The following is a 19,818-nucleotide window of genomic DNA, read 5'->3' as shown; positions in this document are numbered from 1 at the left end:
ATAAGCCATCCAATCCATTCAGCATCCACCTACCCACCCATCTATCCTTGCTCTAGGTATCTATCTTATCAACCACTGAGGTCAGGACTGTGCCCTGGCCTCTAAGCGGCTAGCGGGGAGTAAGAAAAGAGCTGGAATGCTAGCAATGTTTATTGAACTCTTACTGTGGGCTGTCCCTGAGCCAATTGCTGGACACAGATTCTCTCATTTAATTTGTCTGGCATCCCTAAGAGATGGGCATTCTTATTGTCCCCATTCTACAAAGACAGGGAACTGGGACTTGGAGGGATGAAAGCCCAGGTGAGTGACCCATAAGGAAAGGAAAATGTAGATCTGGGATGGGGATCCAGCTCAATCTGACCCAAGGGTCCCTACTCTTAACCAACAGATGGGATTACTCCAGAGGGCCCCTGAAACTTGCCCCACCCTAGGGGTTAGTGTAAGAGTTAGGGGGCTTTGTCCCAACCAGGCCACATCTGTTACACCCCCATGGTCTGTGCCATCACAATTGGGCCCAACTATATAACCAGGGGGGTGCTAGGGACTCTGCAAAGCTGCGTGTGCTGGAAGAAGAGGAGGAGGAGGAGGCAGCCTCTGCGCCCCCACAAGTGGCCTCCCATGGACACCAAGACACAGAACCCTCCCATCACCCACACCCAGCCCCATAGCAACTCTCGGCCCCAAAGCCACACCTGCAACCAGTGCAAGTGCAGCCACCACTGCCAGAACTGCAGCCATGGCTGCAGCCGGAACCAGAGTTGCAGCCGAAGCCGGGTCTCCAGCAAAAGCCCAACCGGCCACCGCAGCCCACCCGGCCACCAAAACCAGAGTCCAAGCCCCAGCCCGCCACCAAGGCATCACAAACACACCATACACTCCCGCCACTGCCCCATGAGGCCCACCACCCACTCCTGCAGCAACACCAAGAACAGAAAGAACTTGGGAGGACAAGTGAAAAAGAGGAAGGTGGTCAATAGGAGACAGCAGGTGCACAAAACAAAGAAGCGAAGCTCAGGTACTTTTCACGCAGGTGGGGAAGGGTGAGAGGGGCTGCCCAGCTGGACGCTGGGGGGCAGTGAGGCGAAGGCTGCAACCTCCAAGCCAAGAGGGAGAAGAAACTATGGCAGTTGTGTATATGGTACATTGCTGGACTAGTTCTTCCAATAAGTTGGATGGGTTGATTAGAAAAACTGATAGGTGGCAGGTTAACTAGATGGTAGGATGGATGGGGGATGGGAGCTGGGTGGATAAATTCATTGGAAGTGTGGTTAGGTAGAGAGATGAGTGATAGGAGGGTTAACTAGTTAAGTGGATTGATGGATGGATAGAAGAATGAAGTTGAATGAGTGGAAAGTTTGGATATGGTTGGAAGGATATGGATGGTGAACTGATTAATTGACTAGGTGTGTGAATGATTAGATCATTGTGGATAAATAAATGGGCAGGTAAACTGATGGATGGTTAACTGGATGGATGAATTTAATGAACAAATGGATGAAGTTTCAATAGATGGGTAGCCTGGATATAGTTGAAAGAATTAAATGAATGTTGGATGAAAAGACTGGGTGATTCATGGATGAGTCATGAGTCACCCAGTCTTTTTATTTTTCCACGCCGTCTTTTTAAGTGGATGGAATGGATGGATTCACATAGGTCAAAAGGAACTTGACCATAGTCTATGCTCTATCCATGCCCATATTTGATTACAAATGAGAAGTCCAAGACTCGAAGGAGAGGGTTAGTGACTTCATGAAGCACAACTATTAAAGGGTCCCTTTCCTGTTCCTATCACTTAGGGCGGAAATAAACTGAGCTCGAACGCCATGGCTTGTTCCTGTGTCGGTTTCACCCAAATGAGAAACACCATCATGCGTGGAATGCTAGAGGGAAGTCAAACTTTCTGCAGGAACGTGTTACTACAGTGATTTCTACGCAACAATGATTAAAGCTGGTACACTGGATGACTTTCCTTGTGTTGGCATTTTTATTTCACTAAAGGTGTCATGTGTTTTGGGGCCTGGTTTGGTAGCACAGAGCAGAAAAGAGGTTGCAGAGGGAGCAGGGATATGCCTTGCAATGAGACCTCATGAAAGTGTAAGGAGCCATGCCAGCACAGGGGCAGAAACGAATGGGGGGTGGAGACACCAAGAAGCCTTTGAAGTAGACAACACTCTGTTTGTGCAGAGCCTTCTTTAGCCCTGCATGCTCCCACATCCATGCACACAAGTGTGTGCACACATGGGATGCCCTTGGGCCCACACACTGTTCACGTGATCCGCATGCAGTAGGCAGTCCGGGAGCATAGGAGACAGGTGGGAAGAGGGGTTAGAAATGTGCATTTTAGTCCAGTTTGAATCCTGGTTTACCCTAGCTCGTATTTCCCTGCTGTGTGCCTCACTTGTTTCAACCAACTTTTAATAAGGGACCAAGTGTGTTCAGGGCCTGGGTGAGGACACACTAGCCCTTTCTCTGTCCAGAGAAAGAACATACATTGCCAGCCACAATAAGCTGTATGAAGGGGGCAAGGCAACATAAAGCAGAGCAACTCTGGTGGGGCTCCAGGCCAAGGAAAGAGCATGTGTAAAAACCTGGGGTCTTCCAAAGCCTGGGGTACTGGTACCGGGATACAGGTGGCAGGAAAGCAGGTGGGCGGCCAAGAGGACCAGGCTTTGCAGGGGTTTGCAGGCTGGAGAACTTGGACAAGGCCTAATAGGTACAGTATTTAAAGATGGTGTTGGCTGCTGTGTAGAGGCTGGATTATAGAGGACAGAAGGGACAAGAGGAAGAGCCATTGGTAGGGTGGGGCCAGGAGAGAGGAACTGTAGGGCGGCACTGGAACCCTCCAATACAGATGGGATGAGGGAGTGAGTTCCTCCTCCAGCAAACATTTCTTGTTGTTGTGAATCCTCACCTGAGGATATTCTTTCCCGTTGATTTTTTTAGAGTGTAAGGGAGAGAGGGAGGGGGAAAGACAGACAGACAGAGAGAGAAAGAGAGAGAGAGAGAGAGAGAGAGAGAGAGAGAGAGAATGTAAGAGAGACATGATTGCTTGCCTCTCAAACTCACTCGGACAGGGGCTGGGAATCGAACTGCAACCCAGGTATGTGCCCTTGACTGGGAATCAAACAGGAAACCGTTTGGTGATTGGGCCAATGGTCTAACCACTGAGCAATTGGTCAAGTCCAGCAAACATTTTCTGGGCACCTACTTATACAGGCATTGAGCTAAGTGCTAGGGGGGAAAACAAAGGTGGAGAGAGCCCTACAGGCACATAGCTTCCAAATGAATTAGGAGATAAGATGCTGTGTCATTAGATGATTAGATCAATTACCAAGAGAAAGCTTCTCGTCTATAAAATGGGTCTCTTGCTGGGTGGCTGGAGGGTTCAATGAGATCATGTGTGTGAGTGGTCTCTAGGCTCAGCACACAGTAAGTACTCAATGGTGCTTTGCTATTATTAATAGGGCATATAAAAGTGCCAGACAACATTTTTAAAAGAAAAGCTAGCCCTGACCAGTTTGGCTCAGTGGCTAGAGCGTCGGCCTGTGGACTGAAGAGTCCCAGGTTCGATTCCGGTCAAGTGCATGTACCTTGGTTGCGGGCACATCCCCAGTAGGGGGTGTGCAGGAGGCAGCTGATCGATGTTTCTCTCTCATTGATGTTTCTAACTCTCTATCCCTCTCCCTTCCTCTCTGTAAAAAATCAATAAAATATATTTTTTTAAAAAAAGAAATGCTAGTTGCCAGATAAAAGGACTAGGGAATGGTCAGAGTCCCATGTAAATTATCTTCAAAACTCACAAGCCTTGATTTTAGGGTCAGACCCCAGTGTACACTGGCTCCCACAGTTCTACCTGGGGGACCTCAGACCGATCACATTTGCTCTGAGATTTACCTGTCTCATCTGTCTAGCAGGGTAATGGCTCCAACCTCAGGAGATCAGCAACCCAAGGAGTGTAAGAGCACCTAGGCCAGCGCCAGCACACGGTTGCTTATTCCCTTCTGTGTTTCATCTGGGCAGAAGGGAACGAGGTGCAACATGTGGAGGTGAAAGATGGGACAGGTGTGGAAATGAGGGGGGTGGCTGCAGTAGAGGGAGAGGGACTGAAAGGGGGCCTTATTGTGGTGGTTATTTCATAACATATATAATATTTCATTATAAGTAATAATGTGTCAATTATAGCTCAATAAAAAAAAGAAAGTGAGTTTTGCAGGGCAGGCAGTGACATACAGTGGAAGGTCGTCTTTCAGAGCTCAGCTGTGTGGCCTTAGCAAGTCATTTCCTCTCTCTGTGTCCCAGTCTCCTCCTCTATGAAACGGGACACTAGTGTCGCCCCTGATGGGGTCACTGGGGTTCGCAGAGGGCCTGGGGTACAGTCCGCACTCAGTGTGTCCCTTGACCCCTCACAGCAGGGAAATGTTCCAAGCTGATAGCACGTTTCCTCTGCGAGTGTGGGGTAGGGCCAAAACAGGTTGGAGAAATGACCATTTACTGAGCACCTACTAAGTACCAGATGCTGTTTTTAAAAAATACATTTTTTTATTGATTTCAGAAACGAAAGGGAGAGGGAGAGGGAGAGGGAGAGGGAGAGGGAGAGGGAGAGAGAGAGAGAGAGAGAGAGAGAGAGAGAGAGAGAGAGAGAGAAATATCAATAAGAGAGAATCATTGATCAGCTGCCTCCTTGCATGCCCCACACTGGGGATTGAGTCTGCAACCCAGGTATGTGCCCTGACTGGGAATTGAAAGTGACCTCCTGGTTCATAGGAGGACGCTTAACCACTGAGCCATGCCGGTCGGGTGATGCCAGATGCTTTGACATAAAATATTTCCACTGAATCCACACGCCCTCAGCAGGAGGCATTACTGTTCCACTTTGCAGATGAATGAGGTAAGATTCAGGTGAAATGATTTGATCAAGGTCTCCAAGAGGGCATGTCTAAAATCAGAGATTCATCCTTTGCCCTAACCTTCCTGGTTCCTATTTAAAAATGTAAAGCCACATAATCCCATGATAGTCTTTCACATCACAGTGAAAGGAATTTTGGGAAGACTTCTAGAGAGCATGTTTAAGGGAGGAGATAGAGATAGAGGGTCAGAGGATAAGGTCAGGGAATTTGAGCTCCACTCACCGAAGGACCTCCCTATTCCCTGAACAGTGTCCTTTTATAATAAGATCACTGAAGGCAGAAGAGCTTCTATTATAGAGAAATGATCTCTACAATAGAGGAAGTGGACTGGGACGCAGACAGACTGGGTCACATGTGTGGTTTACAAACCCATCTTTAACCCCACATTTACCTAAAATCAACAAGCAGAATAAATGGTGGCACAAACACAGATATCCAGTTACTTACACCAAGAAATTGCCATTCAAACCCACTCGGACACGGTGACCTAGGTTCACATGAGGGTTCCCAAATACAGGCCCTCCACCCCCATATCAACAGGCAGGCTCTCACATCCCTCCCCTCTCACTGAAACACACTCAAGCAAGCACTTGCAGACACACACCCACCCTCTTACAGTCAGACACATGATGACAAGAGGAAAAACGTCAAACCACAGATTCATTCTTTCACTTACTTGGTTTGGGGTGGGGTGACAATAGTTTGGGGGCAGGCCTGCTAGAAACCCAAATTCAGGAAACAGACGCCCAACTCAGCCACTGAGGCTATCTATACAGATTCTGAAAGCGACCTAGCTGCCTTTCAAATGGTTAATTTCGGGGGATACTAGTGTGAGGTGAAGTCTGGGAAACAGACGCAGCCCTGCCTGTGGTAGGATTGTCCGCTCAGCTGCCTGGGCACTGTCATGCCTGCGGGCCCTAGATGTCACTGGGGGCCCCAGCAGTCCTGGGGGAGGAGGGAGCAGTCAGTGAAGAGGCTGCAGAGCCTGGGTTGAGGTGCCCATTTGAGGTACAATTCAGGAGGAAAAATACCTTAAACTCTGTAGCCACCCAGACCCAGAGTCAACTCCCTGCTCCCTCACTCCCTCTCTGGCTGATCCCAGGCCTGTCTCCTAACCGCTCTGAGCCGGAATCTGCACCTCAGGCTTTGTGACGAGGTCCAAGGTGCCAGGCTCTTCTTGATTGCTGCATCCCTAGTACTTAGCACAGTCCTGCACATATTAGGAGCTCAGTAAATATTTGTTGAATAAAAGAAAGAGTGGACATTAAAGCAATGATGAGATGCCGCTTGTGTACCTGTTGAGTGGACAAAAATGGAAAAGGCTTGATAATAACAAGTACTCGTGCAGGCACAGGGAAGCGGACGTGGCCAAGTGCCACTGTGGAGAGGGTAACAGCACAGGCCTATTGGTGGGCAACTGACCGTGTCTACTGGTGTTTAAAGTATACACAGTGTTTCTCACACGTGTGCCAAGACCTTGTCCAGGGCGGTGCAGGGCCACACTGTTTGTAAGAGCAAAAAACTAGAAACAATTTATGTGCCCATCCACAGGGGATGGCTGCATGGACATTGAGGATGCCTTTTTAAAAATATCATGCAGTTTTTTTAAAAAAGAATGAAGTTGATCTATATGTAGTCTATCCGGGTTGCCAGGATATGTTATTGGGTAAAAAGGGCAGATGGAGAAAGATATAACATTTACAGAGAGAAAAATTATATACAAAGCAACATTGTATTGTTATGGGGGGAAATGCAGGTATGTGAATGCATAGAGAAAGATCTGGAAGGACACAGACCACGCTGGTGTCTGGGGTTACATCTGGGGAAGGGAAATGCTTACGTTATTTTACACAAGGGAATAAAAAAGTAAATTGAGGGAGGGGGGAGCAGAGCATCAATGAAGCATCTAGTACAGCGGTTCTCAACCTGTGGGTCGCGACCCCTTTGGGGGGTTGAACGACCCTTTCACAGGGGTCGCCTAAGACCATCGGAAAACACATATATAATTACATATTGTTTTTGTGATTAATCACTATGCTTTAATTATGTTCAATTTGTAACGACAAAAATACATCCTGCCTATCAGATATTTACATTACGACTCATAACAGTAGCAAAATTACAGTTATGAAGTAGCCACGAAAACAATTTTATGGTTGGGGGTCACCGCAACATGAGGAACTGTATTAAAGGGTCGCGGCATTAGGAAGGTTGAGAACCACTGCTCTAGTAGGTGTTCAGCAAAGCTTTGTTGACACTGAGAAGAGATAATACAAGAATGTTGAATAAACTCTGACTGTAAAGTGCTATCTTCTCTCAAGCCGATGGCATCGGTCACTTTCTGGGCTTGAAGGTCTTGGCAAGGTGACTCGGAAGGCTCTCCCCAGAGGGACTCATGCCCCAGGGCCAGCCCATTGCCTTTCCCGAGTCAAGCCTCTGCCTATAAACCAGTATGGTGGCACTGAGTATCTCTCCTGCTTACCTTCAGCTCATCTCCTGCCACTTGCCACTCAGGTCCTCAGTTTTCTGTCTCCAGGCCTGTGCCTGAGTCATGCTCTGCCGGGCGTGCTCTCCCTACTCTTGCCTGGGCTAAGTCCCACTTGTTCTTTAAAATTCAGGTCAAGGATCACCTCTCTCCGGACCCTGCTCAGGGCCCTGCCGACTTGGCCAGGTGCCTCCTCTTGCACCAGCAGACACTGGGCTTTGCCATGTCATGGGCCATTGTCAAGTCTGCTGCTGGTCATTGTGCCCTGAAACGAGATGGCTCCTCACACTGAGAGAACCAGGCTGAATTCAACCTCTCGCCATAGCACCTGCCACTCTCAACAGCTTTCTCACAGTGAGGGGCCCCTGAGCTGAGGAGCGTTCCTGCCCCCCCCCCCCCGCCGCCCCCCGGCCCATCCCCGACTCTCAACACCCCCGGCCTGCTGTGTCGCTTCTTGTGTCTCATCTCATAGCTTGTGCAAATTCTTTTCCCCCTGTATGTCAACTGCCAAAGGTAACTGCTACTGCTTCTTGCTGTCAGCTGCTGACACCTAATTTGCCACTTCTGGGATGGGGTAGGGTGGAAACCAGAGCAGCTTATTAGAATAGTATGTAAAAAGAGAATAAATAGGCTCAAGCAAGGTCCTGAGGGATTTGCTGATGAAAAGGCACCGGGCCTGCCAGCTTGGGCTCTGTGACAGTTCTTAGAGCCACTGGCTTAAGTCAATGTGCCTGAAGGCACAGGCTGATGGGGTGGGGATGGGGAGCAGAGGCAGGAACCAGGGGTCTGGACTCCACAACCAGTGCTCTCAGGAATCCTCTTCCCCGCCCCTCCTATTCTGGAGTTATTAACACAAGAATAGTGACTGCTTTCTGAAAGCTGGTTAGTACCAGCCACTTCACATGATCTCCGATCAAGCTCCCTTTTCTTCACCTGTCACATGGGAATGAATAGGCCTGCCGCACGGCTCTCATCAAGCCTCCCCAGGATTGCCAAGGAGCCAGTCTTGTCATCACGCTGGAGCTCAGCCACCAGCTCATGTCATCACTCCCTGGCCCTTCGGCTTCCTCTGTCCGAGAACCTTCCCCTTGGACTCACGTGCTCCCAGCTGCACAGCCCTTCCCCCGCTGTAGCACATGATCTTCCTGCTGCTGGGAGGGGCTATGGTTTACTACACACACTGAAGCAGGGCTCACCGAAACACATCCACCAAGTTCCATCAGCTCCCTGGGGCGTGCTTCTCATCTGGTAAACGGTGCCACATAATTTCCAGAACCATGAGGTAAAGGAAATAAGACAACATACCAAAAAGTTGTCCCCAGCAAATGGTGATTCCCTTCCCAAGGTCTCCTGGGGAATAACGACTGACCCCAGAACTCGGGCCTTGGACTCCCAGAGCAGTGCTCTCACAAAGCATGAGTGCCCCAGCTCTCCCTTAGGGGGTTTTACACCCATTTCAGGGGCCAGTGTGACATTCCAGGTGACATTCCAGACCTGGGTAGGGGATGGTCAGGGACAGTCATAAGGTATGTCCCAAAGTCAATATTGAAGGTCATCATGGCTAAAGTCCTCGCTGTCTAAAAGGTCAGCAGCCAGAGGGCTCTTTCTCTCTTTCTACACTCAATCCTGCAGTGTCTCCTGGGCTTTTAGGGTTGTTTCCTGCAGTCAGGGTGAAATCCAAACCCCTCTCACCTCTTAGCAAGACCCTAACCCCCTCGGCTGGCCAAGCCCTAGGCCTCACCCTTGCACTCACCCCTGACCCTTCAGCATGCTCCTCCCTCCACCTCAGGGCCTCAGCACTGGCTCTTCTTTCTACTTGGACTTCTCATTACCCACTTTTAGAAAGACCTCAACTCCCATGTCACCACCTCCAACAGGCTTCCCTCACTGCTTTAGCTCACTCCTCCTCCACCCCATAAACACTTGTGGCTCCCTTCTCCCTATTTATTTTCCCCCAGAGCACTTTGATCTGAAAAAATCCTGTGAACTCACTGTCTCCCCTACTTCTGCTGGAAGACCTGAGTTCCTGGTGCCTGGCAGACAGCAGGCACTCAATAAACACCAAAGAAGTGAAATAGATACCTTATTACCCTTATCTTGAAGAAAAGGAAACTGAGGCACAGAGAATCTAAAGCCTCCCCTAGGCCACATGCTCACTAAGTGACAGATTTGTTGTTGTTATTAATCCTTACCCAAGGATTTTTTCCATTGATTTCTAAAAATATATATCTTTATTGATTTTAGAGAGGAAGGGAGAGGGAGAGAGAGAAACATCAATGATGAGAGAGAATCATTGATTGGCTGCCTCCTGCACACCCCCTACTGGGGATCGAACCCGCAACCTGGGCATATGCCCTTGGCCGGAATCGAACCTGGGACCCTTTAGTCAGCAGGCCGACGCTCTATCCACTGAGCCAAACTGGCTAGGGTTCCATTGATTTTTTTTTTTTTTTATTAGAGAGAGTAAAAGGGAGGAGGAGAGACAGAGAGAAACATCACATCGATGTGAGAGAGACACATCAACTGATTGCCTCCTCTATGTGCCCCAACCAGGGCTAGGGTTTCGGTCTGCAACCAAGGTACATGCTCTTGGCCGGGAACTGAACCTAAGACCCTTCAGTCCTCCGGCTAATGCTCTGTCCACTGAGCCAAACCGGCTAGGGCTAAGTGACAGATTTAAACCCAGGCCAGCTGATAATAGAATCCATGCTCTAAACCCCACAGTTCAGGGCTCCTCAGAGGCACGGACTCCCATGGGAACCTTGTCTGCCCCACATATCAGAAGAGAAGGAGGGCTGGGGAGCACTGGGGCAGAGAGCACTTTCAGGATGACACATCCTAACCAGGGACTGCTTTTCCCAGCAGGACTTTGCCAAAGCTGGAAAGAAAAACTGCAAAACTGAGCTCCAAGGGCCGGGTCCCTTATTCCTGGGTTTCCGGGGCCGGCCAAGTGGGGGAGGAGAACCATCCCACATGTCTGGCTGTGGCCCAGCAAGCTGTGGACACAGGGCTGACCCTGCTATAAGAAGTCACTTGTGCTGAGCATGTTCTCTGTGCTTGGCACTTGCTTCAGGCTTTACATGCACTGATGCTCTATGAGGCATAAAGTTCCAGAGCCCACTTTGCAGATGGGTCAAATGAGGTCTAGAGAGGGCAGTTGCCTGCCCTCTGGGGATCACACATCTGGGGAGCAGTAGGCCTGGAGTCCACATGCAGCCCAGGCTTGCTGTAGATTCTGAGCTCCTTAGGGCTCCCAGGCAGCCTAACTTCCTGTGAGCCTAGCACCAGGCCTCCAGAAAGAATGACCCAGGAGGCAGACGTTTGTCAACCAGCGTATTTCTTTTTCCTTTTTGGCATCTAGGTTTGGTTTCATTTTGAAATCAGAACTTTAGAAAATGAAAACAAAGCTATAGTAACCGTCAATGTTGGCAATGAAGAGAACCCACGTGGGTTTACCAACAGGGGCCTGACTCACTATGCTTGCACAACCAGGGTCTGGACAGGTTAGAGGAAGGGATACCTCCGTTCTGCAGGCCAGGAAACTGAGACTCAAAGGGGCCCAAAGCCACAAAGGGCAAGACAGAGGCTTGGATGCCAAGAGCTTATAAATGAGAGGAAAGCTGGCAGACCTGTGCCCACTCCTCCCTAGGCAGGCTCAGGATCCAAATGAATCTCTGATTTCTTTGGCATCTACTTTTTTTTCCAGAAGACGAAGTGGTCCAATACCCTGTGTATGAATCTTGGCTCTGCCCCATCTAAGCTGTATGCCCCTGGACAAGTGACTCCCCCACTTAGCCTTAGTTTTTCTATCTGTAAAATGGGCAGGTTGGATTGTGTACACCAATTCAATAGTCTAAGGCAGTGATGGCGAACCTATGACATGCGTGTCAGAGGTGACACGCGAACTCATTTTTTTGGTCGATTTTTCTTTGTTAAATGGCATTTAAATATATAAAATTGTTGGGGTCCAACCCCAGCAGGTCCAGGGGTCCCCAAAGGTGTGGACAGAGTTGGTGAAGAAGGAACGACATGGAGGCAGCGTTCAGGTGATCATCATAGCTAGGTTCCTCTAGCCAGGATCTCCAGCCATGTTCTGTGTAGGATCTCCAGCCAAGTTCTGTGTAGGATCTCCAGCCAGGTTCTGTAGCCATGTTCTCTCGCTAGGTTCTCCAGCCAGGTTCTCCAGGTTCTCCAGCCAGGTTCTATCCAGGTTCTCCTTCCATGTTCTGTCTAGGTTCTCCAGCCAAGTTCTGTAGCCAGGTTCTGTCCAGGATCTTTTGCCATGTTCTCTCGCTAGGTTCTGTCTCTAGGTTCTGTGTCCTGTTGTCTTGTTACATCTGTATTTATACCAGTTGATTCCAATCCTATCAATCTCTATTCCAAAGGTTAGGGCGTTTCTTATCTCCATTCCAGGGAGTAAAGATTATGTAGCTTAAGAGTGATTGTTCGTAGTTAAAGTGATTAACTACCCGCCTGGCACTTAGTTAAGGGGTTTTATTCCCTCCTTAACTTCAGGGGAAAATCCCTACCTGGGGAAACAACCTTTCTCGGAGAGGTGACCTTGGTTAAAACACATAGCGCCAAGAAGGTGAGCAAACATATTAAGAATAGCATGCCATATACGCCAGGTCCCTTGAAACATATGCTGTGCAGATGTTTCTTCCCTGCAGCAACTGTGTTAAGCAGCAAGGATGGACTGGCTCCCGGCATAAAATAAATATCAAAAATATAAGTCTTCGTTTTACTATGGTTGCAAATATCAAAAAATTTCTTGCCCTAACCGGTTTGGCTCAGTGGATAGAGCATCGGCCTTCGGACTGAAGGGTCCCAAGTTCAATTCCGGTCAAGGGCATGTGCCTTGGTTGCGGGCACATCCCCAGTGGGGAGTGTGCAGGAGGCAGCTGATGGATGTTTCTCTCTCATCGATGTTTCTGACTCTCTATCCCTCTCCCTTCCTCTCTGTAAAAAAATCAATAAAATATATTAAAAAAAATTTCTATATGTGACACGGCACCAGAGTTAAGTTAGGGTTTTTCAAAATGCTGACACGCCGAGCTCAAAAGGTTCGCCATCACTGGTCTAAGGACTAAGGCATTTACACACAGTCAGCTTTGGCCAACACATCGCAGGTATAAGTAAATGAAATGAAGGAGGGGCCTCCGCAGGAATGGGTTGGAGGATATCAGCAAGATGGGGAGGGGGCAGTAAGAGAAAGAGGAACCAGTCCCCAGGGAAAAGGGGTGGCTCTCCTAAGAGACTGTCAGTGGGAGTTGGGGGCATATGGGCCATCAGCTATTTATAGATTTCCCTCTGCCCACGGAGACATGTTGGCAGGAAGAAAAGTCATGCAGGAGCCAGAACAGCCTGGCTGCTTTCTTTGGGCCTAGACCTCCTTCCCCCAGCTCAAATGAGAAGAGAAGGAGGTGCTACTCCTCCCCATGGCCAGCATCCAGGGGCCTGGTTGGCCCTGGTGAAACTCTCCTCCTACTCTGCTTGTGCCTCCTCTAGCCTGTGCTCCCTAGCCTAGGGCTTCTAAGTTGGGCATAAGGAAGGAAGCCATGTGTCTGCGGGCTTCAACATGCTGCCACACCCACGGGCACCCCTGGGTGAACAACAACAACAGCAAACACCCACTGAATGCTTATTATATGCCAGGGACTATTCTAAGCACTTGACCCACCCATGATCACTCATTTCATCCCCACTGCTATGAGGGAGGTACTAGTACCATCTGTTTCACAGGTGAAGAAACCAAGGCAGAGGGGTTAATTACAGGCTTAAAGGCACAAGGCTAGAAAGTCCAAGGGGTGAAATTGGAAAACCCAGGTAGTTTGGGTCCACAGTCCAGCTCTGGAATAGCCACAGCACCTGACCGCTGGCACATGCTTGGCTCTGCATCTTGTCACCCGCTGCACACGAGCGCATGCATGTGCATGCACATGTCCCAGGGCCACCACACCAACAACCAACACTAGCTGCTGTCACATACTACTCAGGGAGCTGTTGAGGTCTTAAGCAAGACTGGTCCGGGGGCTACCTTCTGTGTTCAGGGCCTGGGTTCTGCCCGGGGGCAAAAGGCAGGCAGGAAAACCCTGCACCGGGGCTTCAAGGAGAGGAGCTGGCTAGTCGGCCACTTGAGAGCTGCCTGTAGAGGGCAGTGTATGCCAGCGTGAGGCCAGCCACCATGCACCCAGCCTGTCCTGTCTTCTGTGTAACCCCCCAGACTCTGAGACTACCCACCCACCAGACCCAACCCTCATTTGTTCCTCCTTCCCTTCAAAAATACATGATCCAGTCAGGCACCTACTCCTTGCCTTTCTACCAGACAGGATCACTGGATCACACATAAATGAACAAATTACAGCCTAACCCGCCATGCCCCTACATCCCACGCCTAAGGTGTGAGTGCTGGTGGAGGCAGATGCTTGACGAATAATGGGAAGGAGAGGGGAGGGGGAGGGGGGAGAAAGGCTGCCAGGATAAAACAGTCGGTTTTAAGAATCATCACACAAACCATCTTTTCGTTGGGCTCCAAAGTGCTTTTGGAGGTGCCCAGCTGCTCTCTCCCCAAAACAAAAGTGAGGAAGACATGCCTCCTCCGGAGCTTTCCATCTGACAGTCACTGCAAAACAGAGCCCCTCCCCGGCCTCAGTTTCTCCAGCGTGGGAGGACGAGCCAATGCCTCGGGGGACCTTGCCAGCCCCGCCCGGTTTCTGAGGAACTCGACCGGCATTGGAGCTGCCCCTCCTGCGCTACCAAAGGGTTCCTCCGAAGCCTGTGGTCAGGCCGCCACTTCCTGGGAAGCCCGAGCCAAGACCAGCTGCAGGCGGGGAGTGCGGGGGAGGCTGCCCGAGGCTCCCGGCTACAGGGGAAGGGCACGGCTGGAGTAGTCCCGAGAGGTCCGAGGCCGGACCTCCAGGTAGGGCGCGGAGGTCTGGCTCGAGCAGAGAAGACAGAGACCTGCCGCGATGGGTACTGAGCCACCTGACGAGGAGAGGGCGCGTCAGGGCTAGTCCAGCATATCCTAAAGATCTAGGCTGCAGAAATCTGCGGCTGAAGGCAGGGGGGCAAAACAGGGGCACTAGTTCCGAAGGGGGCGTCCGAGAAGTGACCAGGGAGTTCAGGGACGAGGCCAGGGACCTTGATGGGAGGTTCCTAGGACAGGTGCGAGGCTAAGTCAGGGCAGAGGTCCTTGCAGGGGGGAGTCTCCCGGGTGTGCAAAAGGTCGAGCTGGGAAGGCCTCCACCAAAGAAAAAGAAACCGAAAGTGGCGCGGAAGAGCTGGGCCTGCAGGGGGGTGGAGTCTTGGGGCGGAGCGTCCTATCGCGGGGCCCCGCCCCAACCCGGTTTAAAAGACTGGTGCAGGGGCGGGCGCGGAGCAGAGCGAGCTGCGGCCGTGGCAGCAGCACGGCTCCCGGCCCCGGAGCATGCGCGAGAGCCGCCCCGGAGCCCCCCGGAGCCCCCTGCCGCCCCTCCTGCGGCGCCCCGCGCCCAGCCGCCAGGTGAGCCGGGCACTGGGCAAGGAGCGGGAGGGAGGGAGTAAACGGAAAGGAAAAGACGGCCTGGAGTCAGGCTGGCCTCGAGGACTGCGTGGTGGGGTTGCGGCCGCCACAGTCCCTCGCTTCTGCCGGCCCCACCCTGGCAGCCCCCCGCTCGTGGGGTTCCCGTAGAGCAGCTTTTCTCCTGCCTTTCCCAAATCGCCCAGACCAGGCGCCAATCCCTGGCCTGGCCAGCAGGCGGCGAGCCGTAGATGGGACAGGCTTCTCCCTGGCACCTCTCTCCACGCCCCCCTCCGTTTACCCAAACTCTGAGCGCCTGCTAGAGGCTGGACCCTGCTCCCAGCGAGCCCCCATCGCCTGGAAGTGCTCCGCGCACCTGGAAGTCCATTTTCAAGATGAGCCCACTGAGGCTCAAAGGGGCCGAGCGGTCTAGGTCCTGTACCCTCGGCCCTTTAGGGTCAGCGGCTCAGCCTTAAGCCGCTCCCCCACCCCACCGTTGCCTCGCGGCCCCCACCTGTCCATCCCCACCCAGACTCCGCTCACTGCCTGTGTCTCCCCCATCAGCGCACCCCCGGACGCTATGGCCCACCCCTCCGGCTGGCCCCTCGTGTAGGATGGTAGCACACAACCAGGTGGCAGCCGACAATGCAATCTCCACGGCAGCAGAGCCCAGACGGCGGCCCGAGCCTTCCTCCTCTTCCTCCGCGCCCGTGGCCCTGGTGCGCCCGCGGCCCTGCCCGGCGGTCCCGACTCCAGCCCCGGGCGACACACACTTCCGCACGTTCCGCTCGCATGCTGAGTACCGGCGCATCACCCACACCAGCGCGCTCCTGGACGCCTGCGGCTTCTACTGGGGGCCCCTGAGCGTGCACGGGGCGCACGAGCGGCTTCGCGCGGAGCCGGTTGGCACCTTCTTGGTGCGTGACAGTCGCCAGCGGAACTGCTTCTTCGCCCTCAGCGTGAAGATGTCCTCGGGCCCCACGAGCATACGCGTGCACTTTCAGGCTGGCCGCTTCCACCTGGACGGAAGCCGCGAAAGCTTCGACTGCCTCTTCGAGCTGCTCGAGCACTACGTGGCGGCGCCGCGCCGCATGCTGGGGGCTCCGCTGCGCCAGCGCCGTGTGCGGCCGCTGCAGGAGCTGTGTCGCCAGCGCATCGTGGCCACCGTGGGCCGCGAGAACCTGGGGCGCATCCCCCTCAACCCTGTCCTGCAAGACTACTTGAGCTCTTTCCCCTTCCAGATATGACCGGCTCTGCAGGAAGCATTAACTCGGACGCCTTATTATTTTTTATTATTAATTATTATTTCCCTGGAACTATGTGGGTTCCCTTCCCCGCCTGGGTTGGAGGGAGCCAGTGTGGGGGGCGAGGTCCCCCCCCCCTCTTGCCTGGAGATGAGGCCACAGACCCCTCCCCAACTCTTGGGGGCGTGCCCCCCTCCTGGTGCTCCCTCTGGGTCCCCCTGGTTGTAATAGCAGCTTAATTTAACTGTATCTGGGGCCAGGACCTCAACTTTATCTCCTACCTCTTCATGTTTACATATACCCAGTATCTTTGCACAAACCAGGGGTTGGGGGAGGGTCTCTGGCTTTATTTTTCTGCTATGCAGAATCCTATTTTATATTTTTTACAACCAGTTTAGGTAATAAACTTTATTATGAAAGTTTTTTTTTTTTTAAGAAAAATGGTTTCTAGAGCGTTTGCTTTGGTCAAAGGTTTTTCCTTGGTTCTGAATGGGTCCAGGGGAAAGGGATCCTAAGACTGACCTGTTTGGCTGGAGGTGGTGCGTGGTCCATACTCTGTGGCTATGCACTCTGCTCAGTTCCTCCCACAGCTCTTGGGGGTAGAGGAACCGCTGGTCTAGTTTTGATATTGGATGTCTGGTTAAAATGGCAGCTCATGTTTGAGCACTTAATGTGTACCGGGTCCTATGCGGAGCTTTACCTGCTTCCATTTACTTAATCCTATTGAGACAATCCTATGAAGCAGGGCTCTTTGCCCATTTTACAGAAGAGAAAACCAGTGTAGGGGGTCAATTTGCCTTTGGTCATTCCTGTGTCAAAGAAGACACTTGGGTCTTTATTGGCTGTCCACAGAGACTCTGTTTGAAATGGATGACACAGAGAAAATTTCATTGTGACCACAATAACTTCTAGGAAGGGATGGGGGAGTGGGGGCTTGATTTTTGGAAGGAGGATGGGTACATTCTGAAATTCAGCATCAAGGGAAACATTTTAGATGGGATAGAGGATACGGGGTTGGGCCTGACTTCCTTTTTCCCGCCCTGTTTTGTCTGGTGTACTTTTTGGTGAACGCATAACTTGGAGTCAGACGAGGCTTTGTGGTCTGTGGTGGCTGGAGGGCCCTGCTAGCGGCAATTCCCTTTGCCTCTTGGGGCCTCAGCATGGGCCTCAAACACGGGCTTGTTGGAGGAGGTGGAACCCTCAGCAGCAGGTGTCTAGGCATCACAGAGAAAGTGATGTTTTCAGGAGCCAGGGGAGGGAAGAGCTGCTCCAGGATGCTTGAAAGTCCCCATGATATGGGCTTTATGTCTCTGACCGGCCTGACAGATAAGCCGTGCTGGCAACTCAGGGCTGTGCTGCTGCACCCAGTGAATTGAATCATGTTCAGGTATAGGGTTAAGCAGACTTCGCACTTCATTTTTAGAAGTTAGAATGGGCGTCTGCAGCCTTGGACATGCTTATGATGGAATGTCCTAGTATTTAATAATACCTTTCAGGCTCGAAAGTGCAGCATAAAATTAACTTGAAATTTGGAGCTGCCCAGGCTTGTCTTGGGATTAAATAGGCTCCAGACCTCAAGGTTAAGGATGGCCCGGAGAGATTTAGGATCTCAGAAAGCTTTGGCAATTTCATCCTTTAATAAGATGGGATGGGAGGGAAAGGGGGTGCTGTGAGGTCACTGGCTCCAAGGAATCGCCGCTTTTTCTTCTTTTATCTACCTCCTTGCCCTTTGTTCTCTACTGTGTGGATCAAGTTCTGTCTTTGTTCTGACTTTCCCTGTCTCATACCCAGTTTGGGCAGGGCCTGAAAAAAACACAAATCCAAGAAGGCAGTGCTTGGGCACACCGCAGACACTTAGTGAGGACTTAGTGTGTGTAAGGCCCTGTGCTACCTGGTTTAATCCTCACAACTGGCCTGCGAGTTAGAAACCTCTCCCCCCTTTTTATGGGCTCAGAGAGGCACAGGACACACAGCAAGTGATGGAGCCAGATGTTCAAACTTAGATTGTATTGCCTCGGAGGCTGGGTACCACTAGGTAACACAGCCTCCCCCGAGGGCCTAACGGTCGCAATAATAATAACAGCAGCAGCTGCTAACATTTACATATAGCGTTACTGTGCAGTCACCATTCCAACCCCCTAGTTACCTATATTAAGACATTCAAACTTCACCCTAGCCTTACGATTTACTATTAACATCTCCATTTTACAGATGAGGAAACAGATACTCATCTCAAGAGGTATGAATTAGAAGGTAGTTGACTATTTCCAGGGTTTTTCCTACTTTAAAAAAAGTTTAAAAGCCACGTCTTCATCACACAAACGCATTCTCCCTATAAAGCCTGGAGCAAAACAGCTAAGAAAAAAACCCCCTCTGACCACACTCCCCAGAGCCGGCCCCTTCTCTTTGTAAGTCATTAAAAAAAAAAACTATTCCAACATAAGTACAGTGGCATAAAATGACCTAAAAGTCCCCAGGGGCTGTACTCCAGGCCCCGTGTGACTGAGATCCTGCACAGACTCTGGTGCAGAGGAAAAGGGCTGGGGGTGGCACCGTGTGTGCCATGTGGCTTCCCCTTCAGTGCAGATTCTCTCAAACCTCAGCTTTATGATTCAGCAATGCTGATGTCAATTTACAAGAATGAAAAGTGAGAGGAGGGTTTGTGTGTGTGTGTGTGTGTGTGTGTGTGTGCGCGCGCGCATGGGCGGGGGGGGGGGTGCGTTGGGGGCTCAGGTGCCGCTGAGGTACCCTCCCCAATGAGAGTGGGTGAGCTGGGCAGCACAAGGCATACAGAATGGGAAAGGGGCAGCTCTTTACCATAATGGGGACTGCACGCAGGTACAGGAACAGGCTTCAAGCCACATCAAAGCCACCCTGAGCCAGGGACTCTGATCCCCATTTCAGAGCTGAGAAAATGGAGGTACAGAGAAGTAGTCACTTTGCTCAAGGTCACACAACTCAAACATGATAGCCAAGACCTGCACCAGGGCCATCCCTCTCTATAGACCACTGGTTTCTTAAAGAGTTGGGGGGAGGGGGGGAGGAGTGCTGGGGAAATGCATGTTCCTCGGCCTCACCTCAGCCTGCTTGATCCTCCTAAGCTTGTGAGTCGATCTGTTATTGTCCCAGAGCCAGGAAGTGGAGCACTGAGCCTCTTCCTGAGGTGATGCACATAAAGCACTTAGCACGCAACCTGGCAATAGATCTCCAAACGATACGGTGCTCAATAAATGATCGCTGGGTCCCTACAGCCCCCATCCACTAGGCACCTGCTGTGTTCCAGGCATTAGGCCCCAAGGACACTTGAAGGGACAAAGCGAGGGAGTCCCGTCCCTGTTACAGAGTTCACATTCACGGCCTCACACAGTAAATACCGCAACTGAACATGAAACTAAAGAAACAGGAACATTCCAAGTAGGGATAGTGCTCCAATGAAGACTCAACAAGGTGGCCAGATGAGGGGGTTGTGGTGGGGGGTGGCATATTTTAGAAAGGTCAGGAAGGTTCCTAAGGGGACACTGACATTGTGCGTGGGATGACAGGGCAGAGCCAGCCTGGGAGACAGGCATTCCAGGCAGAAAAACAGCAAGTGCAAAGGCCATCGCCTGGGATGAGTTCAGTGCATTCCAGAAGGCTGGCCCAGCTGGAGGGGACTGAATGAAGGTGAGTGGCAGGCGACGAGTT

General features: G+C 51.4%; 2 protein-coding genes across 2 annotated transcripts; both read left to right on the top strand.

Annotated features, from left to right (window-relative positions):
- The first annotated feature begins 618 nt into the window (after positions 1–618).
- Positions 619–1,044, top strand: TNP2 (transition protein 2). The gene has a single exon (XM_059691957.1). It carries the CDS (start codon positions 619–621, stop codon positions 1,042–1,044), a length of 426 nt encoding a protein of 141 aa, XP_059547940.1.
- A 13,171-nt stretch (positions 1,045–14,215) lies between these two features.
- SOCS1 (suppressor of cytokine signaling 1) lies at positions 14,216–16,564 on the top strand. Its single transcript, XM_059693168.1, has 2 exons — positions 14,216–14,893; positions 15,455–16,564. Exon 2 carries the CDS (start codon positions 15,505–15,507, stop codon positions 16,135–16,137), a length of 633 nt encoding a protein of 210 aa, XP_059549151.1. The 5' UTR covers positions 14,216–14,893; positions 15,455–15,504; the 3' UTR covers positions 16,138–16,564.
- The last annotated feature ends 3,254 nt before the right edge of the window (positions 16,565–19,818 follow it).

This window comes from Myotis daubentonii, chromosome 4, assembly GCF_963259705.1.
Source record: "Myotis daubentonii chromosome 4, mMyoDau2.1, whole genome shotgun sequence".
Taxonomy (NCBI): Eukaryota; Metazoa; Chordata; class Mammalia; order Chiroptera; family Vespertilionidae; genus Myotis; species Myotis daubentonii.
This window is presented reverse-complemented; position numbering and strand designations above follow the sequence as displayed.

Excerpts from the sequence above, each read along its gene's own strand:
- TNP2 (XM_059691957.1), top strand. The coding sequence starts at position 619 with ATGGACACCAAGACACAGAACCCTCCCATCACCCACACCCAGCCCCAT.
- SOCS1 (XM_059693168.1), top strand. The coding sequence starts at position 15,505 with ATGGTAGCACACAACCAGGTGGCAGCCGACAATGCAATCTCCACGGCA.